The sequence below is a fragment of the Anticarsia gemmatalis genome, chromosome 6 (genome assembly GCF_050436995.1).
Source record: "Anticarsia gemmatalis isolate Benzon Research Colony breed Stoneville strain chromosome 6, ilAntGemm2 primary, whole genome shotgun sequence".
In the NCBI taxonomy this organism is placed as follows: domain Eukaryota; kingdom Metazoa; phylum Arthropoda; class Insecta; order Lepidoptera; family Erebidae; genus Anticarsia; species Anticarsia gemmatalis.
The window spans coordinates 6,053,479-6,081,227 of NC_134750.1; the positions used below are offsets into that span (position 1 = coordinate 6,053,479).

The following is a 27,749-nucleotide window of genomic DNA, read 5'->3' on the forward strand; positions in this document are numbered from 1 at the left end:
CCTGAAACATATATTTAAAATACATATTTACCGGCGTTAAAATAGGACTAAATTTGAAGTTACTGGTCTCCTTAAAACCACATTCTAAAACGAGTTCAGACCTTCCAAATTTTATGTTTTGAGAGCACAGCTTAAAGCCTAACTGGACCTAAATAAACAAAACAAGTTGTGCAAATTGCGAACCTATTCACGATTTGCAGGTTTAATGCCTAAAACAACCGTTTCCCTTTAGGCTTTAATAAAATATTTTATGTTCTCAATATTTAATTGTTTTATTTTGTTTGCAGGTAATAGCCGTTACAATTGCATCAGTGAACAATATATTTGAGGACGTCAAACAGGTACAATAGTAGGACGTTATAGTCAATTTACGATTCACCTTTCTAAATTCAGTTTTTAGCAGAACAATTGATTACTTTAGTGAAATGGAGAACGTATGGATAAGAATGTGACTATGAACCCAATTCCTTTTCTGGTAAAACTAAACTAACTTTTAAAATCATTTTTTTGCAAAACACACGATTCTGCACAAACGTGACCATAGTCACAGTTACAGTAATTACAACTGAACGAACAGCCGTAATTTCTGTTTACGGTTTAAAGACACTCAGTTCCCTTAAGAATAAATGTTTTCTGCAGTTTAATCCATTTCCGACCACGTGTATATTATACTTACAGGTTCAGATGAATGTCTTTCAACAATATTCTAGAATTTCCGTACGTCCAAGCGAAACCGTAGTACGTCGACGTTTACGACGCGAGAGTCGCAACGATAAGCAGATTATCTGTCCACTCCCAGATCACGTAATAAAATAAGCAAATAAAAATTTCCATTCATAAATATTGGCGCGCTATGTACTTACTACATTAACCGGACACTCGACCGCATCAAGTGCAAACAGCTTGAGTAAAGAAAAAGTCTCCTCTCACTTTCTTCGAATTATAAGTCAAAAAGGCCCACGTGTGCGTGAAAGTGAATATTCGCCTTCAGACGTCTCTCTACTATCATTTATTGCCTGCCAGTTATTGCTATTGATTGTCCAGAACATACGACTTTCCCATTAGGTTTGGAATTTAAACAATCTGATTATGTAAACTTGTGTGATATTTTTCGCGTCATTTGAAACGCTTTTTGTAACGTGTTTTTGTGAGGATCATTGATACTATGTGAGTTTTAAGATAGTCATTCTATATTTATGAATTATTTTTAACTTGATTAATATTAGCTTCACTGCTTAGCGATTAAATAACCAGTTAAACTTCTCAACGTTTTTAACAAGCCTGTGCTTACGACACAGGTGATTGATATGCACAATTATGTGGTAAAAGTACATAAAATATGAGAGAATTTTAATTTCACTCATTATAACTTTATTAGATTTCGTAACTCTAAAATTAATCTCAAACAAAAGCATGTTTTATTTTTTTAGTAAAATGTGCTAACCATATAAAAAGCGGGTTTGAATAAAAATATATTCGAACCTTGGATAAAGCAATAGATCAAATCCCTTCAGTAGTCCTAGAAAATGTATTAGTAAATAACTCTTGTCTAGACTACTGGTAGCTACTTATCGCCTACACTAGGGCCACAAACGGGTTACTAAGACACGACACTAAGCAAGGTGGAACCTGTCCTTATCTACACTGTGAAAGGCTCTCGCGCTTTTATCTAGGACTTTAAACTATAAATAGGTTTGCTACATACATTTTCTTGACCTAACATTTGTAGGACATTTTGGCGAACAAAAGGATAATGTGGGTTAACAAATAGAATAAAATGTATTTTCGTTTCTTTCGTATCAAAGCTCTTTAGCGTGATTTATTATAGACTACACTTTTCCCTTTGAAACATTGACATTTAAAAATTACTAAGCTAAGGGCCTGTCCGCTAAGGGTGCTGTCTAAAATAAGTCCAAAATTTTCCGATAATTAGCCGATTGTGGATAGTCGAAAGTGGAAAAAAATTGCGCTACTGAATGAGTAAGTAGTTTGATATTCTATTTGTGCATATTTCCTGAATTTTATTGACAATTATCTCGCTATTATAATCATAGGCTTGTCAATATAGAGTGGTATGCTGTCCTACGAAGGATATCACCGATTAGTGGCATTTTTATCGGGTGTGTCATACTGTGTAAGTGTGGTATAAATATTTCCTGATATAACTGTTAAACATTAAGATTTGAGGCTTTTTCTATTAGATAAAGGGTTTTGTCCACTTTAATCTTATACATTGAGCTAGCACAGAGTTGCAAAGACTTAGATCATTTTGTTTTTTTTTTCTCTCATTAATTATATTTTTGTTTAAGTCAGGCGTCGAACTCTAAACCTTATAATTAAAAGTAACAATAAGCGTCAAATCACCCAGTTCACCTTCACGGGTCGCGTACTTGAGCATTCTAATTTTGGACTCTACAATATTTACTCGTGCGCTTCGCCTTTTAATTATTCACTTAATCTTAGAGACAAGTAGACTTGTAAATGTAAATGCACGTATATTTATACAGCAATATTATTTGTAGTAATACTAATCTTTCTGTCTATAAAGAATACTAAAATAGTACAGTACTTAATCTTCTTATTTATACGTAGGCGATAAAAAAAATAATAGATTATTTTATTTGAAACAACCTACACCTAAAATAGGTTAGAAATATTACAGAAAATGTCATAAAGTAAAGAATAAATAGACTTTTCAACTGAATTCATAAAAATTCCAAACATTTGTTAGCTATAAAGCACCTTACTTAAGTACTATACAAATCGCAAAACGACACGAAACTTCACAAACCAATCACCAAGCATAATTACAGCAGGATCATTATAATCGACACCAGCAATTCCCATGCATATAATGACTGCAGTAACAGTTACAAATACTAGTTACATACAGTAACTGTTATTACTATTGCGAACAGATACAACTGTTACAACACTATCATGCAATGATCTCTGTTATATCAATAGACAAGTCCACTGCCCATTATTTATTGTGGTCTCAATGACTTTCGATTTATTTTGACCGCCTACACACCTATGTTAGCTGTATAGCTGTATAGTACTCGTATGGTAGACAAAAATATCTATTGAGCTTAGAAGCTTCTGATTGTAGCTCCATTGTTGGCTTGTGTTGTTGAATTCTTCTGTCAAGGCAAGTGAAGGCTATGCGTTATTTATCTAATGCCAACATGTTTGTAGTTTTTCTCTAACTAGTTTAGATTAACCATCATATAATAATGATGATTTTAAAAATGATACAATTTTTGTTTTTCTGGAGTTTACAAAGCTAATTATTATTAACCCAGCAATTAGGTACCTAATAAGCTCTCAATGCGCTATACTTAAGGCCCAAAGCTAGCTGTTAGAATGTTCCTAATAGGTCTATAAATTATCCCCGAAGGAAAAACATGTATTCGAAATTACAAAATCTCTTCCGTTTTATGATTGTTACATCATTAATACGATCTATGCATCGGAGCCCGCAATCACATTACTTATTCACAGCAATCGCATTATACCAAACAAACAAACGAAATAAAACCATCCAATTCAACCTCACCTGTTAATATAAATTGCTTATTGAATAATGATTAAAATAATTAATTGAAATCTGTATTCGTGCTTATTTCCGCGCAGTATCATCAAATAGGAATGTATTATAACGGTAGCACTAAATGCTCAACGAATTTTGTTTGACCAATTCTTAGTATTAATATTCAGGACAACTTTGGTCACTTTCCCGTTGTCCAGTCCTTTTACACACATAACGGGTGGTAATCGCATCGTTGACCTTAATGCCTGTGTTTGTTTGTAGTCGGGACCAGAATTCAAAATATTTAAGTGTGTATTAAATGCATCTAATAAGGTTAGCGAGTTTCGTATTTGTTCAACAATAGTACCGTATTTTCTATAATGAGGATATTTTTGATTGCCCTTTATTTACCAAATCATTAAATACGGTTTCTTTTCGTATGCAAGCACGTTTGAAATTGAAATGACATCAAAATCGTGGAATTTCTTGTTGCGATATGTTGTGCATCAAAGATTGCATTGGCAGCTAAAGAATGCGACCTCCTTTTGCAAATCTATTAAAAAGTTACGTGACATTTCTTTTTTTTTTAATATGAATGAGTTGATGACGGTCAAGATTACGTTACGATATGAAAAATAAATAAGATTCCATTCTCGTTAGTTTCACGGTCACATTGATTTGTGATAAATATAAATATATTCAATTCCCAACAATTATCATACATTAGTTTATATTATACTTTCGTTATAGCTTTATGATATTATAGCCTACAAACCTTGTATTTCTAAATGCCAAGTTTGTTATAGGAATTCATAGAAACAAGTTTGCGAAGTAGGTGGAATATACATATCTGTAGGTAGACATATGTAATAAAAATTCCGATCGTAAGTGACAACCATGACGGGAGGACAAAATAGGCGAATAAACGGAGTATGTAAAAATGCTTAGATACAAGATTTTCCTGTTCCGGGAGCCAAAATTTCTTGGAAATCCGAAATAAGGTAATATTGCTAAGGTAAAATGATAAATAATAGGAGACTAGCTAAGTGATTTTGTGTTAGGTGTCGGAAATTCTTGTTACCTTGCTACATAATATAATAAGAGCTAGCAGACGTTAATTACCGGTTGATTTGTCAAAAGAAAAGACATTTGTCATTATGTCGCCATCACATCTAATACTCTCAAATATACAATACAGTTAAAGTAATAAATTAATCTACAGACATGAAATAATACAAAAATACTTTTAAATTAAAGAATTAGAGGTCATAATTTCCTACGAACGTACAAAAAATTACGCCTACCACCACGGTATAGTCAATTTAAAAATATCAAAGGAAACACACGAAAACATCTCGAAACTACAATTAATATATTTGCATAACCGTGTCTGCACACAACATAGAAGCGTGAGAGGTTATTTCGAAAAACACCTGTGATTACCTGGCAATAAGCAGGTCAATCGACGCAAGTTTCCCACTATGACAATGGTCAGAAGTAGAGCATCGTGGCTCGTGAGACAAACTCCAAATTCCATATATAATAAAAGATGTTTATCTCAGTTCACACTAACGTGCTAACGAACATTTTTTTTATACTCAAATATTGTTATTTTTGTGTCAATGACTGACAACTAGTTTCTGTGGCGTACTCACTAGTTTTACTACTAATTATTTTGAAAGTAATCGTATTATATGACGGTGCCCATAAACTGGGGCTCAAACAAGAATAGAACATCATAAAGAACTTAAGTTTTATCTTCAACTCGTACTTAAAACATAAAGGTTATCAATATTATTTTTTAGGATGCGCATTTTGCTGTATAGTACCTATACTATCATAAACTTTGGCAAAGTGCAAGGCCTGCTCAGGCTAAGCACTTAAGACCTCCAAATATCGCACTGACAGAAGGAGTAAGCACTACCATACCTATTTGTTCTTTAGCTACTTATATTATAGTAAATTAACTACTAAATAAAACTAAGAATAGACTTACACCGGGCCAGCTGTTTTCGGTTCGCCCTTTAAAACTGGCGCATCCAAGCCTATTTGGAGATCTATAAATGGGTGACCTTTTAGCGGGTTTTTCAAGCAACTCTTCTGAAATGTCGGTTCCGGTTATTGTCACCAAGTCTCAGGCCTTGGAGTGGGTTAAACAACTCTGATACAAGGTAAACTACTAAATCAAGTAATGAAGAATACATGATCATTAAGATTCAAAAGCTTCTCTTTTTTATTATTATTAAGGAAAGAGACAAAAGATAATACCAACTGAAACAGTATACAGTCTTCTATACCATTTCACTATTAAATCTCGTATGTCTGCTCTATTTATTAATAAAAATAGATAAGTACACTACTTTCTTTTGAGGCCTGCTAATAGCTCTACATAATATAATGTATTGCAGTCGAGCGTAAATGAAGTCGTCTATATATATTTCTTTACTTCGGGCGTATATTTAGTAGCCACTGGACAGTAGAAACATAATTGTACTATTGTGAGTTGGTAAGTACTAATTATGATCGGTTCTTTGCTTAGTATTAGTAAATTTAAGTATGGCCGCAGACTCGGAGAAGGCCATGCTTATAAAAAGTACGGCTCATGATAAATTGTCGTATATTCGCTATATTACGTTTATTTTTAAATTGCGTTGTGTCGAAAGATTACTGTTGTTACAATCCACAGTATGTCTTCATTAACACAATGTTTTATTTACACACGTATTCATGTAAACCTGTGAATTAAACACAAGTAATTAAGCCACGCACTTTCGTTACGGTACAATGGTACCCAATACATCGGAATCCTAATTAAAATCAGCAATCACGGCAGAACAATAGGTACCCGCATTGGGCAATACGTACGGTTTTATCGCGACAAAATTGCCGTGTAGTCAGCCCGAAACAATGGAAGTGACAGTCTAATTCGTCCTTATCTGCACTAAAATAATTGCCTGAGAAAAAATGAGTTATGATTTTTCTTAAGCGTGGTTTACGGAACAAAAACCTTTGCCTTCAGGTGACTATTGATAATCTGAACTCAGATTTGACAAAAAGGATCGTACTAAATGGCGTTGGCTCTGCCCACTCTTATGAAAAATAACGTGATTTTATGTATTTATATAGGTCTTAACGAATACCAAACAGTAGATACTATTGTTTCTTCAGCATTAGATATGCATTTTTACCAATACGTAATCTCTCTACTCTCAATCATAAAGTTTATGAGTGTAACATATTCACTAACACTTAGATAAAATAGTTTTGCTTATACTTCGAACAAATATAAAATACAATAAGTATTATATTAGAATGCGGAACTGCATTGAAGCCCACTTTCACGCTTCTACAGCGACCTAAATATACCATTATATACAAGAGAGAATTATGTTCAAAAGCATGAAATCCAATAAATCACCTTAAAGATAATCTTATGTTCAACATCAATGAAAGATTGCAATAAATATTAATTAAGAGAGCGGCAAACGCCTAGTTACGCAGTAAAATATTATATGCAAACATTCAAATTATGTACAAAGCATCTTCATCGTAAATATTGCGGCTCAGTATATCTTTATAACGAGGTCCCACAAACTTGTATGCATAATCCTTGACTAAAATCTGAATGCATTGATTGGTTTCGCAACAATATCTAGCTGTTAAGCCTCGTATCCACTAGGCAACATTTGGCGCGCGACACGTGAATCTCAACATGTACGGCAACGCTGCACAACAGCGCGCGACGTTGCCAGCTACCGCGCAACGTGACGCGCGGCTTGTTGTTTGTTTAAAGTGCATCGTTAGTTGAGCATCAATTGTTGTCGAGTGGAGACGTGACGCACAAGAATCTTCTTTTTGATTTCGATAAAATTATAACCACTGCCGCTGAAATCAACACAAGTTCCTCTGGCGACATGTTGTCGACGACTGAAGAATGTGTGGACAGACAACGTTGTTAAACAAATGTTCCGCGTCAACATTCAACAAGTTGCGAAACATGTTGAGCAACATGTCGCGCGTCAAATGTTGCCTAGTGGATACGAGGCTTTATTCATTCATAAACTTTACAGCTCTAACAGTACAAAGTTTCGATCTTGCTTTTCAAATACGTCGTGTATAATTGCAACATTACAACAGACAATATCTTGAAGACAGATGCAGATTGTAGCGCGGTGATTCAATAGTTTTATCAAGTGCCCTATAAACTACCAAAGCTTAGTAACTGTACATCACAGCCTCCCTAATAATACATCATAACCCACTTTCGCTTAAATAATAAAACTAATTAGAACGGAACAAAATTGTCTTATCTGTTCATAGATAGTGACTCTAAATCTAATCTCACGCTTAGCTTGCGCAGACGCAACAACTCGAATAAGACAATGAAGGAAAAGTAGGGGGAGAGGTGAGGGGGGATTTTATTGTAGGCGCGTGAGAACAGGCCACGAGGGCACGATGCATCACAAATTATGAGGAAGTTCTTCCTATTGGTCTCGTTTCCGTTACTCGTCTTGTTTTATACTGTGCGTTCTCACAAGAACTCTCGTATGATTATAATGAGTTTGTCATATTCGGCGGTTTTCACTAGTAGTTTTAGTAGTACTCCACAAATAATATTGAACTGTATTGTACATAAACAATTACTTACCTAAGCGTCTATTTAGTTTGACAGTGTGAAATTAGATGTGTTAAAACTAGCATCAATTATTCAAAACAGTTTATTTACAATGAATTTTAAACACTATCAAGGAACTCTGAATACCAAAAACTAGAACATTTCTAGTACAAAAACAACAATTAACTAGTTGAAGGACTTATCTTGTCTGCTTTTAAACGAAACAGAAGAGATAACGTTGTTCTGCACTTGATTTCTTTGTACCCGCTCTACGATCCCTTGTCAAGGCCCCGTTTATTTCCAGCGTTTAACGAATTCATGTCTGCTATCTTTATTCGTATACAGAGAAACCAATTTGTTGGTTACAAGAGACATGGATGCTTTGACGATGGAGATATTGCAGGTTACAAAAACTGTTGTTTTTAGTTGCCTTATTTTATTTCTGTAGAAGGCTTGGTTACTGTTTCAATGGATGTTTCTTTTTCGAATTTGATTGTATTTTCATGAAGAACCGAAAAGCAATTTGTATATTACGTTGTAGTATACAACTTTATACCTATACAACTCATTAACTTCAAAAGTATCGCATCTAACATAATGTTGATGTAATACTAGCTTCTACAAATGTCGACGAAAAATACAAAAGATTTTGCACAGTTTTGTATTAGTAGGATGGAAAACGGAATGTATGCTCGGCTAATCTTTCCGCCCTAGTAGGTAGAGACGGCTGGGAAAAGTTATTTGATGCTTGCAAGCGACGAACTGGCATGTCACTTAATGCACTTTTCAACTGGATAGATAAATCTGACACCCTTTGATTCTGTTAGTTACGAATGAATGGAAGGCCATTTGTTATCAGAATAGTCCCTTCATTTTGCTAAGTTAACTTATGGATAGTTCTGACTTATAATTTGATTTTAAATGCTACATTCATAGATATATCTGACTTATGTTTTAATTGTAAATACTAAATTCAATTTCTAAAAAGATACCCTAGCTCTAAAATTACTTGTCTAACGTTTGAAGGTAGAAAATTCTCTGTCAGTCAATATTGCTCACATGACAGGATATTGTTTTCTTTTCGACAAAAAACCAAATTATGCTAGAGGAAATGAGCGTTTATGTGATAAACCTTGTCAGTTACACATCCGGGCATCCCTATCAAACATATGGACAGCATATCTAAGGTACTTAAACGTTTACAAAAACTAATTCCGCCATTCCGCTTTTCAAATATGAATACTCAAGTGCGAACGAACAGCTCAATCGTATCCTCCTTCCTACAAATTAATAGCACTAATTATAACCAGTTTCTTTTAGTGGCGTTGCAATATCCCTTCACTTATATTACAGGAGGTAATACCGATTTCCACTGTTGCAAAACTACATAGTCAATATTCATATATCACTTTAGAAACGTTATTTAGGAATGTAATGGCGTGAGCATAAATATCTATAATCTGTTGTATTTTAAAGTAATATCTAATTGTAAAGCTTTCGTAAAAAGTAAACGAATAAATCACAGCGTTATAATATTCAATACAGAACATAAAATATTTAATTTTGTTTTCTCTTTAGAAAAATGTTTGTAAATGTTGCTCATGTATATCAAAAAAATATCATAAAATTTTTTTGGGTTTGCGCAACACAGGTATTATAATTATTGACTAGGCATATGACCTTACAAGTTCCTACAAAATGAATAATTAGTCATATCTCGCAATATTCATTTAAAAAATAAGCAAATAACATTTTAAATGCCTAGGGCTAATATCCGTCAAGCTTGGTTTGTGGTCTGAGAATATACATTCTTTCGGCATAATTCAACGCTTAGTCAAAAATAATATAGCACATTGTTACTGAGTATTTCATATTAAAATAATATGTTTAACATACAAGCAACACACTGCATAGCCTCTCACAAAAAATCTTAATCCGTATACTTTGTATGCACAGTTCACCGTATATTACTACTATTCTTTAACTGCTAAAGGATATATGAGATAACATTATGAATACAAATATTTCTTCACAAAACACGACTTTATGATAATGAAATAATAGGTGGTTAAACAAAAAAGTACAATCGAAACAGGACACGAAATATGACATCACCGACGCCGGTTAAAGGTTACTGCGGACGTTAAAAACGAACTAAAGAGAACTGATAATTTATTTTGAAAAGAGTTCGGTTGGTAGTAAGTTTATCGGCTGTTTGACATAGAATCGCCATCGTATAATATATATGCTATCTTTAGAAATAATATCTAAAGAAATAGTTAGTTCAGTGTGCAATGTTTTTTTTGCGTTCTCTTCACAAGTCTGATATCACCAAGCTTATAAACAATCACTTTAAAATTAATCATATTTTTTGCTGACATCATCTATATGAGTGAGTCATTCTATACCAATAATAATATGCCCTGGTGCTTCATTTATAACTAATACATGCCATAAAAATTACGTAATTATTTCGAGATCAAAATCCGAGCGATTTATCCCGGTGGTCTTAAAGAAAGAGTATGTTATTATGTCATAATCGACAGCATTACGCTATATGTGAGTGCCTATTGCGGCTCACCGTTACAAGGAACCGAGTAGAACACTTTTTATCACACACGTAATGACATCGACCACGTATGTTTTCTATAAACTTGTTTGATTTAGAAAGAAACGTAGAAACGGTCTTAGCCAGTAAACAGAAAAAAGTAGACCCAACACGGCAAAAAAGGTACAGACTTTTGCAAAGGAAAATAGTCGCTATTTTCTTTTTTCTTTATTAGTTGTTAAAGTTTTTCATGCCGCTTAATGAAAAATACTGAGTTTAACTTTACCAACACTTAGGCATACTCAAAATTTGTTGTGCTAATACCAAATCCTATTAAGGTTTAGAAATGAAGAAAAAAATACCGTTAAACCTTACATTCGTTACTAAATCAAACATGGTTTCAAAAAAGGAAAACACGTTTAAGCATTACACATTCTCTGGATAGAGTCGAGGTCACCCTGACGACTTTTCATTCTCAACCGGAAACATACTAATAATTTGGACCAACGACATACGAAAGAGTCATGTGCCCATATTTAATTGATTAGGCTTAACATCCGGTCATTTGCAACAAGTTAGGACATAGAGCAGCACAAATGAGAACAAAATAATTCATATTTTTTTTATTTAATTTTGTCATTTTTGGATTCGATTTTTAAATATGCTAGTCAATAACAACACTTATAAGCCAGTGTTCCTGACAGTTTAAAAAAGTTTTAAGTCATTGTCAAATCAATTACTCGAATCAATTCCTAAAAACGTTTTACACCTGCCCTTGCTCTACTTAGACTATATTTAACAATATATCCGCCCGTAAATTATAGCGACTTTGCACGACGGAATCTGTTGCTATATCGTGATGAAACACCAACGCAACTCATTGTGCCTTTGACAAAGCAAGATATGTTATCTTGCAACTTAATTGTGGGTTACTATACAAACTTCTCAGATTTTACCACAAAAATCTTACCAGATTCTCACAGTTGAAGATATCAACACATTTAGTGCAGTAATATGTAATCACGCAAGGGAACAACTATGGTAAATATAATACACGATATTTGTCTATAATGGGAAAAAAACATTAAGTCATTCATGAATGTTATTGATGCTAAGTTAATCTGCGTCCTTGTGATGACACACGACTCTCAATTTGGACCGGTGAGACCGCTTGTGGGAGGCCGACCAAACCGATTCGCTATCACACTTTATGAGACACAGAGATCCTCAGCATCCGGCTCGAAGGACCAATTAATGTACAGTTTAGTAACCGGTACACTACTGATAGTTTAAGAGTTAAGTAGTTGTGAGTGCGCAAGTGAAAGAAACTTCTTCCCGTAGTAATTTATTATTCTAGTTACGTAAATACAGTTTTAGAGTTGAAAGGTGACTCTCACACACGTGCGGACGTTCGTTTGTTAAAATGCACACTAAATATAAATTAATTATAATTACAAAACAATCAGCCGATTTGTGTAAGATCAGCGGAATATCAACTAAGTGTACGTAAACCGTACAGCTGTGTATCGTTACAATATAATGACCTCTAAAACTTTTATAACAAACAACTTTGGAGAGGTTACCCTTTTTAAAATATTATATCTATATATATATTATATCTATTATATATATATATAAATCGAATCAAAATTCTGGAACGACTTTTCTCTTTTGACAGACAAGCGATATCGATATTTTCTATCAAAGTTGTACCAAAATTCTTATTCAAAGCGAATTTAAATTGCGTTATCCTACACTACGAATCTTGTAAATTAAACTTGGCCGGGCTAAATTCCTTTCTATTTGATAACTTTTCAAAAGTTATTTTGTAAATTGAAGCGATTCGTTCTATTGGACCTTCGTAGTGTCAATCATTGTGTCACAACTTTCAAACTATTGACGCGGACTACATAAAACGGGAATATGACGAATTGCCAATACGCGGACAGAATCTAAATTGCCAGTAGATAGCGACTAGTTTCTAGGTGTTAATGTACCTATGGAAAATACACGTTTGCATGTGCAAATAGAAGGTAATCATCGCTGTGGTTATTGCATACAAGTTGTGCCAACTGTTTACTTAATTAGTTTTAGCAATACATATACTAACTTGAAACAAATCGTCTTCAGAAAAATGGTATATTTTTACGATCAGTCAAATCACAAACAGAATTATGTTTCTTATAGAAAAAATAAATATGAACCGATACAGTTATGACAGATGTGAAATAAAGCGTGCATTTGTTGAATAAACTTAATTAATACCAATCACCAATTACAATGAATGCGCGATGATATAACTGTCAAGCATCACGACATGTTCACGCAAGCTTCAATCGAATGCATCAATTTTTATTACTGTTGAAAATGATATATACCTTTATTTAAAATATGATCTGTTTGTAATTTAATCGTTTGTAAAATGATTAGTAAATTTTATTTTTTTTGCCGTACCAACTTTCAATCTCAAATTGCCTTAACACACAAGTCAACCATAGAAATCAACACAATGAAATGATTTTGTTTGAAGACGTTGACCGTGCAACAATTTATTGGGCTGTCACAATTTGACGTGCACATGACACGAAAAAAGAACGTCTCTGATTGATGGAATTCTTGACGTTTCACTGACCCTGTGTTAAAGGTTTTTCAATATAAACGTCGAACAGAAATGCGAAATTTTTCATTTTATGATTCAATTTCGAGATCGCTCTGTAAATATGCAAACGTTAATTTCAATTAATACATAAGCGGGCACAGAGTCGATTCTTGTTAAAATTGTATGGCGTAAATATTAACCTGAGAGCCGGTCCCATCATAGCTTTGTGGTCGCGTTTAAAATTGTATGGTATTAAATTACTCGTTCGGGTTAAAGTCACACGTAGGTAATAATTACTCGGGTAAATTTTATCAACAATTTTGATTGCAAATCCACAATTATTTGTATTTTCATGTGCAATTACTTAATCAGGTCAATGATTTAATTTAAATACTGTATTGTAAATAAGTTATTTGGAAAATGACTTCGTTGTAAATACTATTTTACGATTGAGAGTGCCTTAATATCCAGGATTATAAGACTCTATCATAACTTACAAACTAAGCATTTTCTCTTCAAACAATACATTGTTTGAGTAATAAAAAAGATCGTTCTCTAGTTTTCGTTTACAACGCTACGATTTACGCTTAAAGCTCTATTATACAATGTATGATATCTTTAATGTAGTGAAGTATCATCTTGGGATATTGTAGCTTTAAGACTAGAACAGACATTTCGAATTTAAATAATTTGCTTTAAGTAACAGTTAAGTTGAGAGATCATTAAAATACATAGACAAGATGTAGATAGTAGTCGAGTACTTACAAGTGTTGTGCAGTGTTCAGACATTATTTTTCTGAAATGTTTCAAGATGTTTGAAAATACCCGAGTTATGAAATTATCTTTTCGGTTATAGTCTTATACCTTTAAAACCGTTGGAAGATTAAGGCTTGGCAGAATCCTGCCACTTGGTATATTACCGTTTTGATACTACCTACCTATATAGTCTTGAATCTCGGCCTCTATTTCGCTGAAATGTAACACTGCATACTCGTGTCTGCTCTAGAAAACTTTTCAGTATATTCAAAGAGTTATGTGTTACATAAAAAGCTAAAAGTTATTGTGTTTGCCCACAGATTTACGATGTTGATAAGGTGTCCGGCGGCAGTGTGTGCCGTCGTGTTCCTGTTGGCTGTAACACACGCCAGCAATGAGGTAAGAATGCATTGTTTGTCCTATAAATATAAAATTCTCAACCCTATTATGGCATTTGAGCTTTGAAACCCAAATTAATTTAGAGTGAAACTGATTTTTTGATTGATATTTTATTTTACCGTTTTATCGTATGGTTCTTTTCTGTAGGTCTAAAATTCTTTATATTTGCTGTGACTACATAATTTTAACATTTGATGTATAGCGCTTAAATTTGAACCGGTAGCCAAAAATAGCATAACAGTTATTAAGTATAAATCTTTTGCAAAGTTATTGAACACTTATTGAATGTGCCGAAGCGAATTGAATAAAATGTTAAATCCTTTCCTCATTTTGTAACGGTTTCTAAAACATTTAATTAACGGATTCCACCGGTTGTTGCCTTTTGATATGACCAACTTCCAAACACAGTCATAGCCAACTTAAGCGGACGGGATCTTTTTAAAACTGACACTCAAACAAATGACAATCAAAACTACTAAAAAGGAAGATATTCGGATATTTTCATAGCTTTTCGCGAGTGGAAGAGCTGGCATCCAGAATAATATGATATTAGTATCTCTATGTCTTGTCTGAAGACATAGAGATACTAATATCATAAAATACTGCGAAGTAAAGGCGTTAAACAAATATTCCAAGTGCATACATCTATCCTTTGCTGCGTCTCAACTTTACACATTGTAGTATGTTATGAGGCACTCGTATTTTCTGATGAAAAATGTTATATAGCGCAGTTTCTAATCTAAAACGTAGCACTCGGGAAAGTGGAAATATTCATGAATCGGTTAGACTTTTATTTAAATAACTGTTTGAATTATTCAGTTTTAAGTTACGTCAGTTTAAGACGACGAAAGTATTATGCGTTTTTATGAAAAATATTATATATTATGTTTGATGGGTATATTAAAAAATAAGGGCCATTTTCACCAATTATAGAGAAGTGTCTGAGTGCTTCCTTGTTCGCAAGATAAATGCTATAACTTAGCTAGCATACAGGTTACCGGTACCGCTGTAAAACTACATCGTGAGCTGAAATTACATTCGTAAAAAATCTAAAGAATATTAATTTTTATCATCTCTAATTAAAAATGGCTAACATTAAATTCTTATAAGATTATCAACCAAACTAATATTAGATACCAACCCCCGAATAATTGACCCATAAACAAACAAAAGAGTTTCGATTAAAACTTGATCATCAAGTAAGAATTGTTTTTGTATGGCACAAGCGGATGTTCATTCAGCCTCTTCAATCATATTAACGGAACATCTCATTGTATGGTAAACAAACGGTACATATTATTAGACTATTGTGCAGATATTTCGCAACACTATTGCAAAGGTATCGGCTTTTACCCAATTAACATCACTGATGCATGAACAGAGAATTGTTCTACACGTATTCAATGGTTTCAAACTCGTGATGATAAAACAATAAGTCATTAAAGTAAAACTTTCAGCTCGCTTCAGATTTTAGTTAGATTAGCCTTTGTTTGTTATTCTTAATGTAAATACTAATATAAGGATCAATAATTATCTTGTATCACGTAAATCGTATGCTAGTGTACCTAATCGTAAATCCACTAAACATTGTAACGATCGCTGAACTCGACATTAATTAGTAATATAGAATTTATGAAGTTATTTGTCACTCTAGTGGTATCGCAAATAATTGCATCATTACGGTCACGTTGGCCTCGATTAAAATAATTAATTCCCATAATGCATCAATGCCGCAAAACATTATGCAGGCACTTAAAATAGAGAGATTAATATAAATTAATAATATCAGATGTTTTTGCCAAAACTTTGATACGCTATTCAATCTATAATTTATTAATTAGTTAAGCTAAAGTAATATTATTATGCGTGAACTTTTAATTCCCATAATGTGAGACCGTCTCATAACAAGTAATTACTTACATAACTGCTTCGCCGCCTCTTCGATGTAACGACACCATAGAATTTACACGCAATCGGTTACGACTTGATCACTCTCAGAAACTATAAACCGGCCAAATTTATTCAACTTTACTGTTAACGAGTGTCAGAACAAATTAATGGCTCTGTGATTTTGTAAGTTGTTAGACAAACATTGCGGCCTACGTGAGTTTGCATTTCCAACAGTGTTTGATTTAGTAAAAGCAGTGACGTATAATTCTGACAAATATTTGGGAACGCACCGCTCTTTATGCGATATTTACAAAATTAATTTTGTGTACGGATTTGAAACTAAAATGCAGCTGTAAAATCTCAATGATGCCGTAATACTGTGTCAAAACCGCAAAATCAAACCAACAGTTTCACAGAAATATAACTTGAGTCATAAATCTGGCCATTCCCCTTTTTCCAATCGTAAATAAAAGTTACGCACAGAACATACAAAGTAAGTAAAACTACAACGTTGGCTCTAAACCGTTGGAATACAAAGAGAATATAACTTACACTTCTGTTTACAAGCCGTGGTCTAAAGAACTAATTATACTTTCTATGAATCGGTATTCGAGGCATTCGACTTTCGGCTCTCGCCATCAAACGTTATATAACAATTAAGGCGCATCTCAGCGGGGCGTCTCATTCATTGTTTTATCCTATGAAACTTATTGGTTTGTTTATAACTGTTTTACTCGGTCACGGGTAGCGAGTGTCCTCGCGAACTCACTTTCCCCCGTTTGGCAACCCACTCGAAATGTTTCATTCTGTCGCGACCGCTCCGTTATATCAATTTCCGAATGGAAAACTGTGAAACTGACCGCATTTCGGATTTGTTCCATAGTATGTGGTCTGAAAATATCAATCGGTTAAATTGCCAGTAAATACAGTTAGCTGCCGGCTAAATGAGACCGGTCTGTAGTCAGCAACACGCGCGAATTCGCTATTGATTTATAGTATGAAACCAAATATTAACTAATTACGGTCAAAATATGGACACCCATTGTTCTGTATTAATTAGAAATGCAGCCTAATGAACATATTTGCAGGTAATTTGGTCGTACGCTATCAGAATAGAATTTCAAATGGATAGGCTATGACAGCGTTGTACGCAAATTAATATACCTAATATCAAACTGGAGACTAACAACGTATGTGTAGATAGCACAAGCTGATTTTGTCACACACAAGCTAAATTGACTGCCCCTGTAACGAGATTCCCAAATATGGGTCTAGTAATATGATGTCGAGCCCACACAAACTTTGTACTGACGTAAAGGCTTTAGAGGCTCTGCAACCCATTTATTAAGAACGAAGGAGGCTCCTAAGTTGCCTAGATAAACACTACAAGCTTCGAACGTTGTTCGTACTCCAGGCAATATAACAGGTAGAGTAATTGTGCATTCGAAAGCAGTTTCCGTCGCATCCAACTAAAGTTAAGAAGCTGTTTAAGCGAACAAATCATGATAAGCCTATAGCCGTCTAACGAAAAAGAAAACAGAATAAACGTACTTAATTAAGAAAAGCCTGCCGCATAATGAAAATATAGTATAATGTACGTATATTCCGTAATAGTCGTTTCGTAGCCAGGACATATTTTATAGCTGTTGTAATAAACATAAACTGATTAACCAACTTCCAGACCTTCATAGGAATGTAATATCAAATATTTTGTATATATGTATTTACCAAATATACTATTACTGTCTACTACTAAAGCACAATAAACTTTTGATTTACTTTGAAGATAAGACTTTAAGAGGAGAAGAAATACTTTTCTATCTGAAGGATCAGCAATTAAACTTAGCGAGATCAAAGCAGTCACGATTAGACTCAAAGCTCAACTGTCTAAACATTTTGTTAAACTCTGTAACTAATAATTTTATTTTGTTCCGCAGGGCAACCTCTTCACGTGTCCGAATGGTGAGTAAATTCTCTTTATTGTTCTAATATTTACTTTGTATAACTTCTGCCAATACTTCAAATAACTTTAGCCGAGGGTTAGGACTTTCTATTTAATTAAAATCGGGGCCAGAGCCTCGGCTCACCTTTGGGAAATATAAAACTTCTTTACACTGTTGTTTAAACGGTTTAATGAACACGAAGATAAGCTTTTATTGTTTTTAGTATTTAAGCAACGTGTTTAGGTCAACAACTTCGTGAGTAGATTCTGTGCAGTTTATAAAAAATATCGTCTAAGTAAATCAGAGCGGGGAATCTGCAAAGTAATCACTGCCAAGATAAAATAGATTTTCTTGATTACTACACGGAGCTTAATCCGAAAAGAAATTAGTAGGCGTCGCCAGGCTTCCTAACTTCCTTACGTTCTAAAGCGAGTGCCGGGAGCTCAACTAAATCCTGCAGGAATTACTTTGTTTGTACTCCAGATTAAATAGATAAATATTTTAAATTAAACAGGGTGAATTTTAATCCGTAAAATTCTCTTAAATTATGTAATTGCGAGCTATATCCAACATCTTTCGGAAAACATGGTATCTACACACGATGACGTACACTTTACGTCTGTAAAGTGTACGTAGACAGTAATGGTTATTTATCGAGTATTGGTCGTTTTCACTTTCACCCGTAAATCATTTACGACAAACTTTAAATTAAGTGGGACAGACGCAACTATAGCACTAAAATTATGCAAACAAGCAATTAATATTCGGACTTGGAGTACCGTGTAGTAAATGTCTAAAGTACTAAGACTGTGACGATTAATCACGAGTATTAACACATAACGTGTTTTGGTAGCTACCTACAAGTAATTAGTAAGGTAATCTTACCTGCCTCCACGCAGAACAATGTCTGATGAAACTTGTGATGCAACGAGATTCTCATAGTTGAATAAGCTCACAACCTTTGCACAGCTATGGAGCTTATGCGATTATTGTAATGTAATTGCAACACAATAGTTTGCAGTAGGAAGGCGAGCGTTGGTGTTTTATTTTTGTTACTTATAATATTTTCATTCATGAATCGTTTGAAGATACGATGGGTATATGTACGTGTATTTTATATCTACGTATTGATAAAAAAACAGTATATACATAGTTTGTCTCCAACGTTTTGTAATCCTTATCTTACAGCTCATTAATACACAGCTAAATTAAGAGGTACCTATCCTACCTACTACCTAAGTTTTTGCCGGCGGAGAAGGAGTATTGCTTCGTAACCAAACAGATCGATGATAAAGAGTTGAAATAAGACTAGCTCCTTCTAAATTACTATAACAGTATTGTACATTATAAAGCTTCGCTAAACAAATATAGATATGAACACAACTGTAACTTTATAACGAACTAGCTCACCCGCGCAACTTCGCTTGCGTCACATAAGATAGAATGGGTCAAAATTTTCCCCGTTTTTGTAACATTTTTTATTGCTTCTCTGCTCCTATTGGTCGTAGCGTGATGATATATGGCCTATAGCCTTCCTCGATAAATGGGCTTTCTAACACTGAAAGAATTTTTCAAATCGGACCAGTAGTTCCTGAGATTAGCGCGTTCAAACAAACAAACAAACAAACTCTTCAGCTTTATAATATTAGTATAGATTCGTGACTAGCTACAACAATATTATGTGATGATCCAACGGTTTGGTTCGACCTTGCGCTCGCGCATCCGCCTGTCTAAGCAAAACAGTGACTATGTGTTAAGGAATTTAACGACGTTACTACAAAAATACACGATTGATCACAAAAACATATTCATTCGTTTTATACTAATAGTCCCAAAAAAGACTTGTTAGAAAACCTGTTAGAATAAGTCACAATTCTACTCGGTAAAAACGCTGTTTTAATGAGTAATCTACTACAATTATGTGATAATAGCAGTCGTGTGTAAAAATATTTCCTGTTTGTTAACTTATTGGGAATTATAGTTTAACTATCCAGCATTTCAATTATCAAAGGAATAAATACTACATCAAAACAAAGGTACTTAACCATTAACAATGTTAAAATCAGAAACTACAAGTAACTTAAACGAATAATTTTATATGTGTTTCCCCGTAACATGCAACCTCAGAAACAATTGTTTTCGTAAGCAGTGCTGCTAGGGCATTTACTTAAAACTTAAGTGGCTATTACAACGCATTTTCCAAGTGCATCCTAGACAGTACTAGACACTGTGAAAGTGCAGTCTTTATTATTCCGAGTGTGTTTTCTAGTGCCTATTATTGCATATCAAATAGAGTTTTCCTTTTCATTTCCTCCATTAAATTCCAACGGATGTTGAAATCAAATAGGTATTATATTTGCAAATACACGCATGTAATGAATGACACTGCTAAGCTACGGATTAGAGTTGAGTACTCATTTGCTGCTTTCTTAAAGAAAGCGTTTGAAAAATCTATACTAAGAAATCTGAGATCGCCGATTTGGTCGTTAATTTTCCCTAGGTCATTTACATTAGATGACAGTCTATGATAAGATAAGGTGTCATGTCTATAGCTCCAAATTTATGTTCGACAAGGAACGATTATTCACTGTTTTGTCCCTTTTGGAATGAACCCTTTCACAGCCCTTTCGCTAAGGAATTTTATCTCCAATCAAGTGCCGAAACGTAGGGGGTAATGAATTGAGTTTGTCACTCCGTACGGTTTTCATCAGCCACATAATTAGCGAGGGAAATTGCCTCCCGACACACGTAGCAGTTGACTCGAGTAAACTCGAGTTAGCTCGTGTAATCAAATGTTGACTCTCTTCCTACTCGCTTAATCATCACACGCATTAAAAAATATTTGTTTGTAAAGTAAATGCAAATTGACTCAAAAAACCTTTTACTATTTTTTTATTATATTTTCGATCAACATGGTTTAATTTTCGTCTTAATTAAATATTAATAGATGGGTTTAATAATTAAAAATGAACAAATATTACGCAAGTTTTTATTTAGGACTTAGGTGTTCTTATTTAAATGTAGAAAAATATTACCCTAATTTTGAGTAATTTAGATAACATTGTTTTTTAATTGATAATTAAGAAAACATCAAAAAATATTGCACTACTCTCTTTTATTAACAGGGTTAATATTATTGTTTACTATTAATACTATGAAGGTACGTTATGAGTATAAACTATACTCATATTTTAACATTCTTTGTACAAACATTAGGAAAGATCACGATCTAACAATAAAAGTTTATTCAAGTCCTAAAAATAGTTTTGTATACTTTGTACATTACACTAAACTTCGAGGAAAACACAAACCAACTTTATAGAACAACTATATTGAAATTCAAACAGTTCTCTCGTGTGAAACATCTTACAGGATATTGAAGGAACATTTGAAGATGCGCCCTGCACACATATTGATTCGATTGAACCGCATCAAGTAGGAAACCGGGAATTAACGCCACCAACTTGTGATTACATGTTACTTGCGAACGACTTTATCTCTACACTTTGTTTACACTACGTATGTATAAAGAAGTTTATCAAAGGGAGAAAAGTTCTGCAGCAATCGCAAGACGTTTAATCCGATAACGCTCCTTTTAACTCGGCGAACAAATTAAAAGTAATGTGTTAATTTTATTCAAATGGAATGTCAGCTTTGCTGTCAAAAACAAAACTTTAGCTTTGATCATTGCCTTTTATATACTAACTTAAATGTATTTTTATTCCATTTCAAGGCAAACAAAACGAATAAAACAATAGTCGATACCGACCCATTCATATAAAACTTAGTTAATATTGAAGGTTTTTAAAAGAAACGGTGCAGTGACGTCACAATACAGTAAGAAACTGACTACGTTTAATTATACAGTGAGTGTTACTATGCGTATATTTGTACACCGCGAAAGTAAGAGCTTGAATTAGAACCTAGGATTTAGTAAGGTTAATAGGCTACTCGTATAATAGTGATAATGAAGTGCGTTAATAATGAATACGTAATAGTGACGTCATTTGATGCCTGTTCTCTGATTACGTATTACTGTTATTGTTGAAGGTTTTGTAGCTATTCAAAAAAAAATTATACGAACATACATATCTTGCAAGAAGCGTAACAATTTTAACATAGTAAAGTAATATAATTTTCGAGAATTGTACTACGGTCTTTTACCGTAGAAAAGTCTTTTAAAACACCATTCAAAGTACTATGATAAAAATATGGTACTTTTTATAACGAGATCTATGTTCAATTTTACAAAATTCCTAACAATTGCTGCTGCAAATTGTAACTAGATAATTCGAGACTTTCTAAGGTAAAAGTAAATGTAATTATAACGAACCGAAAATAACGTTGTATATTCGTAGCTTCTATGGTTCGTTTAACAAGTAATTAAAACGCATAAGTATGTATAATAGTAAGACTCTACCGAAATTGTTAGTCAAATTGTTATTAAAAAATTGACACGAATGCAATAAAATAAAAATAAAGTATTTTTATAGCTTAACCAAGGCTTCTAAAAAGGGGCCAGAACCTTGGAGTAAGTGTAAAATTGTTATTAAACTAAACAAATCACGATAAAATAATGTATTTGCGTGATTTACACTTTTTGAGTGGATTTCTTCGATGCGTCGTAAATTGACACTAAGAAGAAGAAACTGTAATTAATTTAAAGTCTGTGTCAGCCATTATTTTAGAATCGCAAGTTGTCTCCTATCTGCTATTCTAAAGCCTTAAGCGATGGTTTTAACTAAAACCTCCGTTTTTGATTTCGTTGTAGGAGTTGTTTCCTACCTGATCAAATTTTCTCGAGTAGTTTTTTGTGTCAACTAATTTGGAGTTAACAAATTCATCCAATAATAAGTTTTTGACCAAATTATTACTTTTTTGGTTGCATTTGATAACATGGAAACATTGTTCCGAGGCAAATGTGCCGTTATTACAGTTAAATTGTTGCGCCACTAGTATTTAATACCCCACTGAGTCTATTAACTTATTTAAATGAAGGAATCTTTAAACCAACACATTCGATCGGTGTGGTACAAAATGTTGTACGCCCACTCGCAATTACAGAGGTCGACAACATATCTGCATAAATTATATTGTTCTCCCTTTTGTATTAAGGTTGTATGTCAGAGGTGAGCTGACGGAAACGATAATTTAAAGGTATGTAATGTTGGTGCGTAATTTTTTTTGCGGTACTAGTTTTAGATTTAGTATTTTAAATTCAATACTCAAACTTACGTAAAAAACGTATTTTTGCTCATAGGAGTAAGCAGACACCAAAGATCGATCATTACAAATTTGATTCAGTACTCCGACGTTTAGTAATTACGTCTATATTGGTGGAAAAGATGACTTGTCTTACGAAATACAGTATCAATGAAAACTGCATTTTAATCAATGCAGTAGAATTCTTAATAACGTAATTTAAATAATACGACAATCGGCAATGAAATGAACATGCAACGCGTTCATCTACGTATAAGGACGGTCACAAGCTATAAGTGCTTACAAAATGGCTGTAGCCGCCTGACCTCGGCCCAGTGGAGCTCATTTGACACCAGCTCATTATATTCTTCATATATTCAGTCAAGGCGCTTGGTTTACACGCAAAGAGTAAATATGACGTAATTTAATTAGAAGAAACTCTATTGTACGAGTGTAATCTAGCTCCTATATCTAAGGTTTGATAGACAGGCAACGGATCTTCTATTTGATTTGCTCAAAGCTGTTTGTGCTATAATATGTGAATATACAAAAAACTAAGTAGGTAACACTTACTATAAATGACTGAACCATATTAAAGATCTCGTAATTAGCACGCTCTAGAATCAAAATAAAATTAAGATAATAACGAAATCCATTAATAGCGATCAGGTTTAATGTGTTCATAATTAAAAAGTAATCAAAACGAAAACATTATTTTTATGTACTTTTTATTTGAACTGTTTGTCTTATTTTTTCAACACGATGTTTCAAAGAGTACAATAGTGGACAAAGTTTCACAAAATTGCTTTTCAGAGAGTTTAATCTCGGAGATAAAAATTGAGTAATCCGATTGATCTACGCTGCAGGTACGAACGTAATATGCAATCTCAATTAGAGGATAATCTTGTTTGCTTTGCTTCTGTCAATGGGACCGTCTATGGCTTATACAGTCAAAGCACATTAATGTTAATACTGCTTGTATACCTGTGAAACAGGAACACTTAAAAGGCGCTCCTATTGCGCTTAGAGTAATAGAGCTAGAGTCTAATATACTATGTATTACAGTTAATATCCTTTAGATGGAATTGAGTGTCTGTTGGAATAGTGTTAAGTAATTCGAGTTAGACTTAGGATAAGATGGTACTGAAATGAACAGTTAAGGTAGTGAATGTTCTGTTATATTGCTCCTTAATGTTTGTTACAGTTGTAGTTAAGTATTTGCATACAAATTAGTAGTCGTGCAAATCTACTGGTATAGCACTTCGATTCTTTGAAAGGCTTTAAAACTTTCGCTGTAAAAAGATGTTGATTCTTTCTGGTGATTATAGAATGTTTTTACTTTAGTTGAAGCAAATAATTGTTAGTTATTTTATGATCATTAACTCTACATGTGAGCAAACATAAATCTTAATAAGTAGGTATGCTACCTAATGACTCGAATGCCATTTGTTTTAATGTAAAGTTAAACATCTTTTGAAACAATGAGTTCTCTGACTTTTTATTCTTGTACATATAGCAAAAGTATCACACGTTAATATAATATGAAACTCATAATAAACATATTCAGTTAATCAACCGACATAACAATAAAATAGTAGAAACTAGCCATTCAATAGCACAATCAGCCTTTATAATCTATCCATAGAGACTAATATTCCAAAAATGAATAAAAATTGACCTTTGCCTACGTAAATAAAACGTTATTCGGTATACAACATTAAAAGCAATCACACAATGTGCAATATGATGTCGACACACGTATAGTTTAAGCTAGGTTGGTATCATTGAGCAATGTTACAAGCACGCTAACGTTCAACATCCCGCGGAGTTGACCTGCTGTAACATATAGCTGCATTTTATTGCTTAGAAATTAAACGCAGTTTCTCCTACAGTATATTCTTATGGGTAATTGTGCTTGTGAAGAACAGAGCTCCCATTTTCTTTTAATGGCATATACAGAACCATTGCTGATAGCAATAGAAAGCTTTTATTTTTGTAATTTTATGAAATGTAATGAAAAAAATAGACTTTGATTACAAATATGACGAAGCAAATACCGTAGTGGATGAGCGAAGAAAATGGACTCGAAATGTTAAGCAAACAGACGAGGCTATTGTCCAATAACAGGCAGGAATTCCATCGCTTTCACCGACGGAGGCAAGTTATGAAGCTCCAAGATAAATGCAACGGACAGGGCGCGCTCTTGTGCACTCTTTACAGATTTACACGTCACGAGAGGCTTACGACTTTGTTTATTGGGACAGTATTGGTCCTGCTTTTTACTGTTATTTTTATAAAAATAAACGCCTCCTATGTGAAACGAAGAATATTATGAGAACGTTTAAACTATAGGTCATGTAATGAACGCATTAATTATAGAGGGAGACAGGTTATAATTAATTGCTTTTATGAAGCAATTGTATGGTATGTCTTTGTCTTTTCCTGAGAACATCACAAAGAAAGATAAAGTTTACCCGTTAAAAATTTAAATCTACCCCACTTTTTATTTCACTCAAACGTGTGTAGTGTCCTTTTCTAATCCGAGTCTTTTCAGGATTCAAGGGATTCAAAACAGCGTTACATTGCAATAAAGCGAATGAGATTCCGAAACGGTAGGCGGGGTTTGCCAATCACGGTATAATTTGATTCCGAAAAAGGAATCACCAGTGGCAACCCGTCGCCATTTATCTTTGGTCACACTTCCTGACTTGGACACATTACCTTGGCAGTTCTAGTCGCTACTGTGTCGATGGCTTCCCTCACTCTATTTAATTAACAGCGGTAATTAAAAATATGACATGAGAATCGTTTAAAAAATTGTTCTGTAGAAATCATAATCATCACAATCTTGTCAGATGTTGCCCTTGTATTCTCCAAAGTATTTTTATTGCAGTCATCAACTGCATCGTTATTAGTTACGACAACATCCTCACGACTAAGATGCCCACTTAATTGTTTAAAATATGTGCAAATTTTGTTGATCATTTGTGATTTCGAGATATACAACGCGGAGTTCACACGGTCAAACGTGGGCTTAATTATTCTGAATGTTAGCAATTGATGTAGTCCATCATCAGTATATGTTAAGGTTACGTTACTCAAAGTTCTAAACACGTGATGTTAATGATAGAAAACTAAGTAAACATCATTAAAGTAAAACGTAGTCGTCAAATATAAATTTTCCCCGTATCTCGAATGAATGCTGCGTTATCGATCTATAGTAATTGCGGCTCCTAGTTTTCTATACTAGGTGTATCAAGGCGTACCGTTAGTCCTGGAGTATAACTGGGCTAATCACGACCGCAACTACCTACCTTAATAACCAATCTTACAAGATTAACCAGATACCGCTGTAGCCTGATTGCATGTAATTCATATTGAAGGGAAAATCTTCGAGTTTGTACAGCTTTTATTTAAAACGACAAACATTTTAATGCTGTCTATGTTGAATGCTGCCAATTCTTTTGTTTGTTCGTCAAATCGTAGCTTAAATATGTTTTGTTACATCATGAGTTAAGTAAAGTGACCTCAAATTCTTCCGCGTATAATTTGTATAATGTGTTATTTTGGTCATAAAAAAGCTTTTTATCGTTTATTTGTTAGTTATTGCAAAAAAATGTGTTGTGTGTTATTTGATTGGTGTTCCGGAACATTATTGGTATTAAATCATAAGATTATTAAAAATCGCTGGTAATTAAAATATGGTTGCATATTTCGCTCACCTATAGGGATCAAAATAACGATTAGAAGCGTTTAACGCAATCCTATTATTTTTAGTGACTACCAACTGGTTTATTAAATTAAAACCAAAGAAAAAAAACTACAGCAAAAATATTCGTTCAAGAAAAACCGAGCTGCCTATTACAGTCGTTTTATTCTGTCACGGTTGTCACATGATGTTGCATCAAGTACGGTTATTAAGTTTATTCTAAACTTGGCACGCATCTCTACGACATTTGGAGCATCACAATCTGGGTCAGTTGTTTAGTAAGGCGCACTTGATGGTTGCCTGCATCGTTGTACTGACTACTGCTTGATTGTCCGATATGTCCTACGGATATTTAACTACGTGTTCTTATTAAAATTGACACTACAGTTAACGTTCTTTACTTACCTTATCAAAACAAGTTTAAAAAACAATGATCAGCTAATAAAACTTAATTTTTGACACAGAATAAGTCAATTAGACTAGCATTTAATACATGCACGGCCATGTACATAAAGTACTTTAAGCACTCGTACTATTCGAAGAAAAGCCACCCAGA

General features: G+C 33.7%; 1 protein-coding gene across 3 annotated transcripts in view; it reads left to right on the forward strand.

The window, feature by feature from the left end:
* uif (sushi, von Willebrand factor type A, EGF and pentraxin domain-containing protein uif) overlaps nucleotides 1-27,749 on the forward strand; it is a 72,605-nt gene that overhangs the window by 22,921 nt on the left and 21,935 nt on the right. For all 3 annotated transcript variants that reach the window (XM_076115450.1, XM_076115451.1, XM_076115449.1), the window contains exons 2-3: nucleotides 14,371-14,449; nucleotides 18,277-18,301. In XM_076115450.1, coding sequence (XP_075971565.1) covers nucleotides 14,378-14,449; nucleotides 18,277-18,301 — 97 coding nt within the window. In that variant the 5' untranslated portion in view covers nucleotides 14,371-14,377. The remainder of the gene's footprint in view (nucleotides 1-14,370; nucleotides 14,450-18,276; nucleotides 18,302-27,749) is intronic.